This window comes from Ammodytes marinus, assembly GCF_949987685.1.
Source record: "Ammodytes marinus genome assembly, chromosome: 12".
NCBI lineage: Eukaryota > Metazoa > Chordata > Actinopteri > Uranoscopiformes > Ammodytidae > Ammodytes > Ammodytes marinus.
Genome location: NC_137216.1, coordinates 3,695,848 through 3,707,508, shown reverse-complemented (window position 1 = coordinate 3,707,508; position 11,661 = coordinate 3,695,848). Strand labels below are relative to the sequence as shown.

At 41.3% G+C, this 11,661-nt stretch overlaps 2 protein-coding genes across 2 annotated transcripts; both read left to right on the top strand.

Annotated features, from left to right (window-relative positions):
- Nucleotides 1-183: 183 nt before the first annotated feature.
- Nucleotides 184-2,395, top strand: cryba2b (crystallin, beta A2b; the record flags this gene model as incomplete). The annotated part of the gene is made up of 4 exons (XM_080037828.1): nt 184-341; nt 1,315-1,456; nt 1,796-1,938; nt 2,248-2,395. The coding sequence occupies 4 exons, from the start codon at nt 184-186 to the stop codon at nt 2,393-2,395; spliced, it is 591 nt and encodes a 196-aa protein (XP_079893954.1).
- A 5,869-nt stretch (nt 2,396-8,264) lies between these two features.
- Nucleotides 8,265-11,036, top strand: fev (FEV transcription factor, ETS family member; the record flags this gene model as incomplete). Its single annotated transcript, XM_080037882.1, is given in 4 exon segments — nt 8,265-8,284; nt 8,286-8,347; nt 9,028-9,099; nt 10,495-11,036. Coding segments are annotated over 4 exon segments (696 nt in total).
- Between the last annotated feature and the right edge of the window lie 625 nt (nt 11,037-11,661).

The window sequence follows — 11,661 nt, the reverse complement described above, 5'->3', positions numbered from 1 at the left end:
CCCATCAGTGGATAGTGACACACTCTCTCAACACATTTACTCTTCTGTATTGTCTGTGGCATTGGACCTTCTCAGGCCATGTAGGCATTGTGCTTGAGTTTTGAGATTTGATTTTTACATCTAGTAACACTTGATTTTTCTTCTCCTCTCAGTAGATAAACCCCTAAGGGAGACATAGCAGCCATGAACACTCAGCAGATGGAGCAGATGGGCCAGTTCAAGATCACAGTGTGGGAGGAGGAGAACTTCCAGGGAAAGCGCTGTGAGTTCATGCTGGAGTGCCAGAACATCATGGAGAGGGGCTTCAACAAGATCCGCTCCATCAAGGTCGAGAACGGACCGTAAGTACCTCACTGTTGGTCTTCTTTGGCTCCTCCCCATTAGTTTTTTTACCTGCTCAATCTTTTTTTTAAGCTGTGCATTTTCCATATATCATGGACATCCCATCAGTTATCACCTCTCGACCTCTTCTGGGTCTTTTATTTGGCATCAGGATGGATCTCATTTCCCCATTTTTCTCATGACATCTTTCCTAGTGTAGATTTGGGTCAGTGGATTTGTTGGACTCATGTTTCTGATCTCTTGGCAGTCTAAATACACCTTAGGAAGAATAACCTAACTGCATAAATAATATTTGAGTCATTTTAAGTGAGTTTTTTAACGGGTAGTCTTCCTCGAACTATTTCTGAGTATACAGACAACATTGTTACTTAAAAAATATACTGAGAGCCATTCCTGCGCCATAATAACCTAAGATCCCATGATCTCCTCCTTTTGCAATTTGAATTGTATCTGGTTAAAAAAGTCTGATTAAAGCGCACGCGTCAATGCAAATTACAGCCCACAGTGATATTGCATTGCTACTTGGCATGTATCCTTTGTGTGTGTGTGTGTGTGTGTGTGTGTGTGTGTGTGTGTGTGTGTGTGTGTGTGTGTGCATCCAAGTGTAACCCTGTCGCGATATGAGTTGGCTGGCGAGCAGCTGCCGGCCGTGAGCCAGAATGGCTGGCTGACTGACTGGCGATCAGATAAAAGGCCCTGGGTGCAGCAGCAGTATTTCATGTTTGTTTTGTGCTCTCACTGACAAAGGAAGCTGCACGCTGCCTAACGCTCAAGGCCATTCTCTGGGCATTGTGCTCCCTTTTTCCCTCTCTCTTTTGAAGTTTCACTGTTGTTGAAACTGAATCTACTTTGAATGAGTGGTCCCTTATTGTTTTATGTCTGTACTTTATTCATGGTATTTCCACCTCACCAGATATTTGATGTATTCTCTGCTCATTTAACCTGAACATTTGTGTTTTTCCATGCCTATAGCTGGGTGGGTTATGAGTACCCTGAGTTCCAGGGCCAGCAGTTTATCCTGGAGAAGGGAGACTACCCTCGCTACGAGGCTTGGAGCGGAAACAGCAGCTACAGAACCGAGCACATGCTGTCCTTCAGACCCATCAAGTGCGCTGTGAGTTACCACCTCCTTCACGTTTGCTATATTGACTAGTCAACTGTTATACATGGCTTACCCCATCCCTCATCATCCCTGTGCCATTTTAAAATAGCATCTTATTATTCCAGCCAATCTCCTCTGATGTGTTCGACTCTTGACACCAGCAGCTATTAGACACAGTCTTCAGAATTCAAGAGCAATATTTGAAACAGTGTTTTAACCAGCTTAGCCACAGAGTGTATTCCACCTCAATGATGTTTGCAATCTTCATCAAATGATATCTAAATATGTCCATCAGTTACCACGCCGCCCGATTGGAGCAGCAGCCCTGAACTTCTTGTCTTTCTCTTGCAGAACCACAGTGACAGCAAGGTGACCATGTACGAGTGTGAGGACTTCCAGGGCCGCAAGTTTGAGATGTGCGACGACTATCCCTCCCTACAGGCCATGGGCTGGTGCAGCAAGGAGGTGCCCTCCATCAAAGTCAACTCTGGAGCGTAAGTCTTAAATATCTGCCCATCTATGTTTAGCACAGTCTCTCACCTCACCACAAATATCATTTAGGTTAAAACACACTAGGAGCTATTGTTTTTTGTCATTTGTGAAACACAATGTGGTGACATGGAGTTCCAGCCAGCACCTAAGACAAGCCAATCCATTCTGACTGGATGGCCAGTTGATATAGAAATGGGTTTGGGGATAGACTCTCTCCCACACCTTTAAATAGATCTTTGATTCAAGAAATGACAGCTGGTATTATTTGATCTGATTGGACCCCTCCCCCTCCCCCCTCTCTTCTTCTGCAGCTGGGTGGCCTACCAGTTCCCTGGTTACCGTGGCTACCAGTACATCCTGGAGAGAGACAGACACCAAGGAGAGTACAGAAACTACAACGAGTACAGCACCCAGGCTCACACCAACCAGGTGCAGTCCATCCGTAGGATCCAGCACTAAGCCTCCTTCTACCTGAAGAATACATCAAAACAAACTTTCCCTTCAACCCCCGGACAGACCGCTGTCACAGAACAGTAGATGGACAAACTCTTTCTATCACTCTGTGAACTTTGCATGTATGGATATCTAAGTTCCTGCTTCTAGCATGTTCTTTACATAGGAAATAAAGGCTTTTCTTCAAAACTACAGGCTTTGCTTTTTCTTTTTTTCTTTTTGCAATGCACATGATCACCCCAATTAGATACATTCAAACAAGGGTCTCAGAGAAGCAATGATTGGCATTGCAATCATTTTACAACTGGGTTATATAGTCATAGCTAGGCAACATCTGATTCTCTCATAGACCTGCCGATGTTATGCTAGTTATGAGAGAAATGTTTTGCTTTTTCATTTATATAAAGGACATATTTAGACTTGTGTTCAAATCTCTCGGCTTGGCTTTCTCTGGCTTAAGAATGTGTAACATTCTTCTTGTCAAACTGTATTCATATTTCCAATAAACAAGAGCAGAATATTGCAATTGTTTTTATTATTGCTAATGCATTGACAGTTATAATGGCAATTTGTCATAATGGCCAGTAGAAAGAGTGTTGCTTGTCAGATATGCAGACGGATAATTTGGTGGGCCACTTTGCACACATTTCACCACACACACACACACACACACACACACACACACACACACACACACACACACACACACACACACACACACACACACACACACACACACACACACACACACACACACACACACACACACAATTGTGAATAGTCTCAAGTTCTTTTGCTTCATCTGCCTGTTTGATACAGCACAAGTACCGCGTAGCCTTCACAGCCAAAATAAAGGGGTGTCAGCACACAGGCCACTGCTCTTATTTATAGTGTTTCATTTTTCTCTAAATGAAGAAGAGGCCAGCAGAGATCCATTGATAGACTTATGTCAGGCGTTAAACGTTTTTAATGATTTATAAATATTAGTTGTTCAAGAACTGTCCTAAGTCCTGAAAGCTGTGGGAATATTCGTTGTCCCTTGAAATGACTGTTTTGCCCTTGCACCAACGGTAAAAGGCATATTCCCTCAAATGAAGACATTAGAGTTCACAGAAAAAGTGGTGTGCAACATAAACCACCAACCTCAACCTCAACAATACAGTGTATTGCTATTTGATATTGTTGCAGGCATGTGAAAACCATGTGCGCCCACAACTTTCCAGGAGTTACAAAGGACAGGTCTTTTTTCCCACTGTGTGACAATTTGCCAGATAGACCAATTATTAGTTTTTTTTTGTGATTCTTTATTTATCACATGATAAATCAAATGTTTTGAACCCATTAAGGAACGCTAAATCTTCCAGTTTTTCTGAAAAAGTAAAATTTGGAATTGAATTGTGTTTTTATCACTGGAGAGATGTGCAATGACAGACTTAATGTCGAAAACATTTGTAAGAGCCATTCACCCTTTTGTTTGTTTGTTTGTTTTGTCTTGTTATGCTCAATTCGACCGCCTGGTGGCAACACCGGATGCAAGGCTATTCATCAGGCGCTCTCACACTAGCCAGGTGCTTGCATGCCGGAAGGCAAACGTTTTCGACCGTGCCATGGAGCTTCCATGTTTACAGTGGAATCAAGTTGTCTGTCCAAGTCTAACCTTAAGTAACTCGGTGAATACATGAAGCATCATAAAACACCAAAGAAACAAGTGGACATTTGTAAGTTGCTAACTGAATCTGTATGGCTATAGGCACGCGTTAGAACACCAAACGACATGCAGCCTAGTTGCTAATGGGAAGCCGCTACAACATTACTACTTTGACATTTATAAGTTTGACCCTGGGTGAAAACCATTATCAACCACTGTGTTTGAGATGTAGTAAAGATAAGAAAACCAGGTAGCAAATTGTTTTCACATTGCAGCAATTGAAAACCAACATCAGAAATATTGTAGGCCGTCAGTATTTTGAACTAAGTATTCACCAGAAATTACCTAAACTTTCATTTAGAACAGGGGTGTCCAAACTTTTTTCACTGAGGGCCACATACATAAAAATCTACAAAGGGCCGGGCCACTTGGCAAAAATAAAACATTTATCAGGACATGTAGCTGCTCTGATGTTTAGTTTCATAGTGTCTTTGTAAATTGTAATCCTTCTTCACGGCAACACTTTCCTTGCAAATTAAAACAGACACATTTCCCCTCAGAGCCGGCCGAAGGCCTCCAAGGGGCCCTAAGCAGAATTTGTTTAGGGGGCCCCTCTCCACTCAGCCCAAATCTGACTATTGTTAAATGCCTTCAGACACCCAGTGTTTTCTGCTATTGCCTCCAATGTCCAGCTGGGTGAAAATAGTAGGCATCCTCGTCCGGGAGCCTCCTAGGGGGGTCCGGGGGTATGCCCCCCCGGGAGATTTTTTTTAACTTTTTAAATTGAAATGAATGAATCTGGTGCACTTTCAGAGGAAAATTAAGAGGCTTAATCTGAAGAATTTTGTGTGAAAAAATTATTTGGAGACACTGTGTCAGATGAATTAGAAGCTATTGAAAAAGGACACATGGATCTTCCATAAAAATATTAATTTGAAATAAAATAAATGCAGGGTCCACTGGGATGGGCTTGGTGCTTTTTTTCTTTTATGGGACATATTTGTTTGTAATATAATGAATGCATTTAAATGATTTAAAAACTAAAAGGGCCATATTACATTATATTTTTAAAATGTGCCGCGGGCCAATCAATCAGTTTTGACACCCATGCACTAGTGGGTTAACTAAGAAAAAAAAAGGGACAAATTACATTATATTTTTAAAATCGGCCGTGGGCCAATAAAAAGCGGGTCGCTGGGCGCAGATGGCCCGCAGGCCGTATTTTGGACACCCCTGATTTAGAAAAAAAGGTTCACACTCAAATATTAATAATTGAACCTCCCCACCCCCCCCCAAACACACACACTACATCCTGTCACACTACTACCTCATAAACTTCCTAGTCACTTGTTTGTATATTCTTATGTGACCGTCATGTTTATCTTACAGTCACACACAAACACACGTACACACACACACACACACACACACACACACACACACACACACACACACACACACACACACACACACACACACACACACACACACACACACACACACACACACACACACACACAGGGATCCTGGTGTGTGTTTACCTCCACACACACACTTCTCCTGTTGGTCCAGGACCTGGGATTCCGTGACACACCCACAGGCCCTGCTCCGGCTCCAGGTCCCACACCCAAAGAAGCAGGATCTCTTGATGAATGTGTAACCATGCACACACACCTTTCTCAAATATACATTCCTCTGCAGACACATTAAAGCTGTTGCTCCCTGGCTTATAGAGGGAGATAGACTTTGGTAGTCTAGCTAGCAGGTCGCTAATCCTGGCACTTTGGCCTCACACACACTTCAGAGCAACAAGGTAAGACTTTCACAGGGGAACTTTGCATTGATTCTTTATGGCAGGCGGCCATAAGAATGTATTTGTGGAAATGAAATACAGCACCTTTGAAAGTGGTGAAGTTTGTTTGAACAGTTTAGTTCAGTTTATATCCATCTAGTCATTATAGGGCTTACATTAACACAGCTACAGGAACACCACCTAAATAAATCACCTAAATCATGTTTGTTAATGGGATTTATTTAGGAGTAATATGCTTTTAATGTGTAGGCTACATGTCTTTTCATCTATATTGTGAATTTTACAGTCTTGACCATAGAAGAAACATGTATGTGTTTTTTCTTTCTGTCAGTGGGCTTCTCCCCTCCTGCTGACCACTCACCACAGTTAACCTACAGTATATATCTAGCTTTCCAGGCTTGTTTTAAGTTGCCTGCGCCTTGTACGTGGACACAGGCAGCTAAAGCAAGTCTGGGACACCAGAGACACACCTACAAACCAAGATCAGAGGAAATGTCACCATGGGAAGGAAGTAAGAGAAACATATTTACCAAGGAATTCTGAAACTATCAGTTATGCAGCATTTTCTTCACCCCTTTGTCTGTGAGGAAAACCTTTGATAGCATGTTCCACTTACATTACAGTAATTACAATCAAAGGCCTATATAGTCTGATGCTATTTGGTTGTACAAAGCCTGGTCATTGGAGCAGGGAATAATGTGTAAAACATCAATAACTGTGAAGGTAAATAAAACAACTTACCAATATACAGTGTACTCATTGAATGATTTTCTTGCACGGTGTGTTTGCGTTCATGTGTGTCTGAGCTCAGTCAGGTGACACGTCGCAGAGCAAACAGTGACACAGATGATGAATGGTTAGCAGACTCTCAGTGCAAGCTAACAAAGAGCCAAACGGCTAAACTGAAGAGTTTTTTTGTTGAGCAAATGTCTTATTTGATTTCAAGCTATTCGTATTCTAATAAAAAATGATATAGTGTCGATTGATTTAGTGTGAATTTTTCCTTGTGAAATTTGTGTTTTTTTCTATTTGACACATTTTCTGGGTGAAACTTGAAAAGAAACCTAGACCATTTCTATTAAATACAATCCATTCTTTTTCAAGGGAAAGCTGTGAGAAATGTTGCTTGTGGTTCTGCTGGCAGCACTGATTAGCACACTCTATATGTCTCCTCATGTCATGACACATATATTGCATTTTGGACAAGACAAACAAGATGCCAAACCACACACACGCGATGCCACATGTGTCAATGTCAGAGTGTTGACATTTCATTTTAACATTGTACATTAGCATTTCCCCCTTGATCCAATCACATTGAGTGTAAATTTAGACACAAGATAAAACATGGGGAGGGAAAGAGTGATGATACAATAGGCTACATAATATTGGAATGGAATGACATTAAAGCTCTAAAGTTATCCTCAAAAACTAACACTTCAAGACAGCATCTCCCTCTGGGTACTTTGGGACACATCCTTATCATGCTAGGAGCTTTGACAGTTATACATTACATAAAGTAATAAAGCTGGATTGATCACTATTACATACTGTTTTTGAATCGACATGCATGTCAATCAACTTCTAAAATCTAGCCTAATACTTATATAGGCTTAATAATAAAGACATTCAATTACATGGCTATATGCTTACATGTAATGTGGTCAATCATTTAATACATCACCCTTCATATAACCGGAGTTTCAATACAATTTACAAGAGGTTTCTGGAATGTAAAACATATTAAAGAAAATGACAAATATGGTGACCAGAATTAGGGCAGGGCCATAAAGCCCATAACGCTTCACGGTCCACTGCCTTTAAAAAAAATACAAGAATGATTTTAAACATGGGCGGTCTAACGTCATGTCTGCACGTTACCACCTCATTATCCCCAGATTGAGGAGGCTATATAACCTTAAACCCACAAACAGAAGGTTCGGAGGGGGGTTAGGGGTTGATGTTCTTGTTGTCTCGTGTGCATTGGAGCGTGTTTTTCAAGGTAAATATTCTGTTTCCAACATGAAATAGGCCTTTGCTGTTTGCCCAGAGGTAAAGAGGCGGAAAAGAGAGGGAGGATCTGAACTGGTTTCCATGTCAAACACTTCAATTCACCATAGAAACCCAGATCCTTAACGCGGAAACTTTATTAAAACTGTGATGGCGGATTGATAAGGGGCCGAATTTCTATCGGCCCTCTTTTTATTGTGGGCACCGGGCGGGCTGACAGAGGTAAATTGCTCTTTTAATTAAAGCAATGCACCAGGGGAAATTGCTGTCTGAATATTGTCTCAGAGATGGGGGCCACTGACAGTTGCCTGGAAACTTCCAATCTGTCCACGCGCATTTATTCCAGATCCCAGTTATGAGATAAAGTTTAATAAAAATCTTTTCCCCTCCGCCAACCAACCGAAATGAAATCCAACCCTTTCTTGAACAAGTGACACAATGAGACAGGACTGCGGAGGAAACCTCATGTTCAACATGTATCTCTCAGGTTGGTCCATTGTAGAATTAAAAGAAATAGACAGTTAGAATTATTTAAAATTCAGCTTTTGGGTGTCGGTGTGCTCAAGGCTGCGTGGTGCGTGTACAGGGCAGAGGCATTATTGTTGAGCCTGATTTTTCTTCTCAATCTGGAAGCCCGTCTGCTCTTTTGTCGGAAATCGGAAATCCTTTTTCCTGGACGCGTTTCCTGGCTTCTCGGGAGGAGACCGCCACAGACGACACGCTCCTCGCATTAGACTGCGGGCTGGGCGGAGGGCGCAATTGATAGGATTTTGACCATTCTTTGGCATTTCTTTAGATTTTTTGCAATTTTGAGCATTTTATTTTTTGTTTAAATCGTATGCAATTTATGAGGTCAATGACAGAATTCTATAACAATTTCGGGAGAGCCTTTCTCCACTGAAACACTTTCATCCTCCTATACTATAATATAGGCCTTTTTACGCAAGCTAGTTCTTTGTCAATGTAGAGTATTCTAACATGGTCTATAGCTCGTTCAAATATACGACAGACATTTCTAATAGATTCTGGAAATAATGTTAATTATTTCTCTTAATCCAAAAACAAGATCAGTAAATAAGAGAAGACCACGTGTGATAGGCGATGCCTTAAGTGACAGGCCCTTAACAAGGACGGATAGGCAGCTGAATGTGTCTGTTTTCATTTCAGATCCAACAGAACATCTGTTGAAAGAAAGCAAAGCAGCGACTTGGGGTCCAATAAACACAGGAGTACAAAAAGGTAAGAGGAATGAACTGAATGGCATGCTCAGACTGGGCAACATGTTGAAAGAAGTCCTCCAATAATTAAACGTAATATTTAAAAATATTGATATCTTAACGAAATATTAATAATATAGGAAAATCTTCTGAAGCCGAATTTTTTATAAATTGCTGGAGAATCAAAATGGTCTTGATAAAACAAACCTAGAAACATGTAAGGCATTAAAAAGCTCACCACATTGATACAATAATACTAATAATTACTAGGATAGTATAGCGGATTTAAAATGCTTTAAATAATAACCTATTTCAAGTTATTTGTGTTGCTGTGATATCTAATAGCAATAGATTAAACAAAAATAAAAAATAAAGGTTTGCACTCTTATCATCCTTAAACGTTCAGGTTCAGCTCAGTTTGTTGGTCATAGATAATGATGAATTGTTCTGTTGTATTAATGGAGGTATGGTCTATCTTGGTCTCCCCATAAAACGCGCTTTGCACCCACACATGATTCGGCTCAGATTGTCTCATTCATCCTATAGGCTCAAAAGTGAATGAAAGATTAAGGAACAGTTATAATAATAATAATAATAATAATAATAATAATAATAATAATAATAATAATAATAATAATAATAATAATAATAATAATAATAATAATAAAAACAATAATACAATCAAGTAGGATATATTAAAATAGCTTCAAATGATATTAGAAAGCTCTGTAGAGCTTTCCATCTGCCAGTATAGTGCACAGATCGTTGTCACTGATTTAATGTAATGGAGTAGCCTATATCCCTATCCCGTAAGACAGGGGCAAAGAGCAAAATAAAGCAGCAGATCATCACGTTCTAAATTTCAAAAACATCAAGACACCTAGCCCATATAAAAAGTACATTTCCATGTAGAATAACACTAGAACATACACCTGCATTAGCATATATTTTAAATATACATATTTCATTCATCAATGCTATAGATGATAATGAATGCATTTAAATAGGCCTACAGGCTGTATCCTAGACAAACATCTGCTTAAGATGCATTGAACACTCATTTAGCCTATTATAGAACACTGGGGATTGCAATATTAACTGTCCAGTTTTAATTCAAAAAGCGTTTATGTTCATATTTTCTTGGTTGTCTGTCATTTGCCTTGAGAAATCAGGGTTGTGTTTATTAAAATCTGTGGCATCTACTGGTGAATGGCATTGTAATAAAAGGCCGTTTTGCAGAGACTGTACCATAGATATAGGCCTACGTGATTTTCATGGCTTCACAAACAATTTCTGGATATATTTAATCTGATGTAGGCTATCAACTACATGTATTTTGTAATCTTGCCCTGCGTTGAATTGATCATCTTACATGTACAACCCAACCCCTCGGTCACTGTCTCCCTTGCGCACGCAGGCAGTGGTCAGATCCAGCTGTGGCAGTTCCTGCTGGAGCTGCTCTCTGACAGCGGCAACATGTCGTGCATCGCGTGGGAGGGAACCAACGGAGAGTTCAAGCTCATCGACCCGGACGAGGTGGCCCGGCGCTGGGGCGAGCGCAAGAGCAAACCCAACATGAACTACGACAAGCTGAGCCGGGCGCTGCGCTACTACTACGACAAGAACATCATGACCAAAGTGCACGGCAAGCGCTACGCCTACAAGTTCGATTTCCACGGCTTGGCGCAGGTGTGCCAGCCGTCCACCACCGAGCAGGCCATCTACAAGTTCCAGGGCAACTTCTCCCCGCTCCCCTTCAGCGGCATTTCCAAACTCAACCTGGTGGGTCCGGGCGTGGGCCCGTCGGGGTTCTCCTACTGGCCCGGCTCCCCTCCGGCCGCGCTCTATCACAGCCACAACCTGCAGCCCGCGGGGCCCTTTGGCACCGTGTCCCCCTCACACATCAGCTGCGTCAACAACATCAACAGCCTGGCTAACATCAACAGCCATTACAACTGACTCTTAAATGCATCTAGACACGCTTGGGAGAGAGTATACTGTATAAACACACAGCAGGTAATACAGCGAAGAGAGGGAGAGAGAGCGCGCGCGCGAGAGAGAGATTGACGACAAGGAGCGCAGACGGGTCGGTTTTGGTCATGTTCAGATGAAAATTCTCTCTTAAATTTGGTTAGAAAGTATTGTTATTTGACGTTAAATGTAACAATTGTTTCAACAGGATGGGCTATAGGCCTACTGTATATAAACATTGATTTATGGACCTGTATGATGTTGACACCGTGCAACCGTCATAGTTTGCTGCCGAGATGAAGGTTGCACCGGATGTCTAACAACTAACAAACACAACACAATTTAGCCAGTTAAACTTAAAACCAAGACATTTTTCAAGAGCAACATTGTAAATAGCCTAGGTCTACATCAAGGGTGGCCTTTGTAATTACGCACAATTAATTTAAGGGCAGTAGGGAATTTCCTCATTTCAGCCAAAATGTAGCCCATCAAAATCGGAAATCTACGTCATCTCGTTTGAGAAGGCCTCTCGAGAAGAACAATGTAGGCAATAGATAGATTAGGTTATTCAAAATCAGTTTTCATCCTCTCTGTTCCTTCGCTGTATCTCATC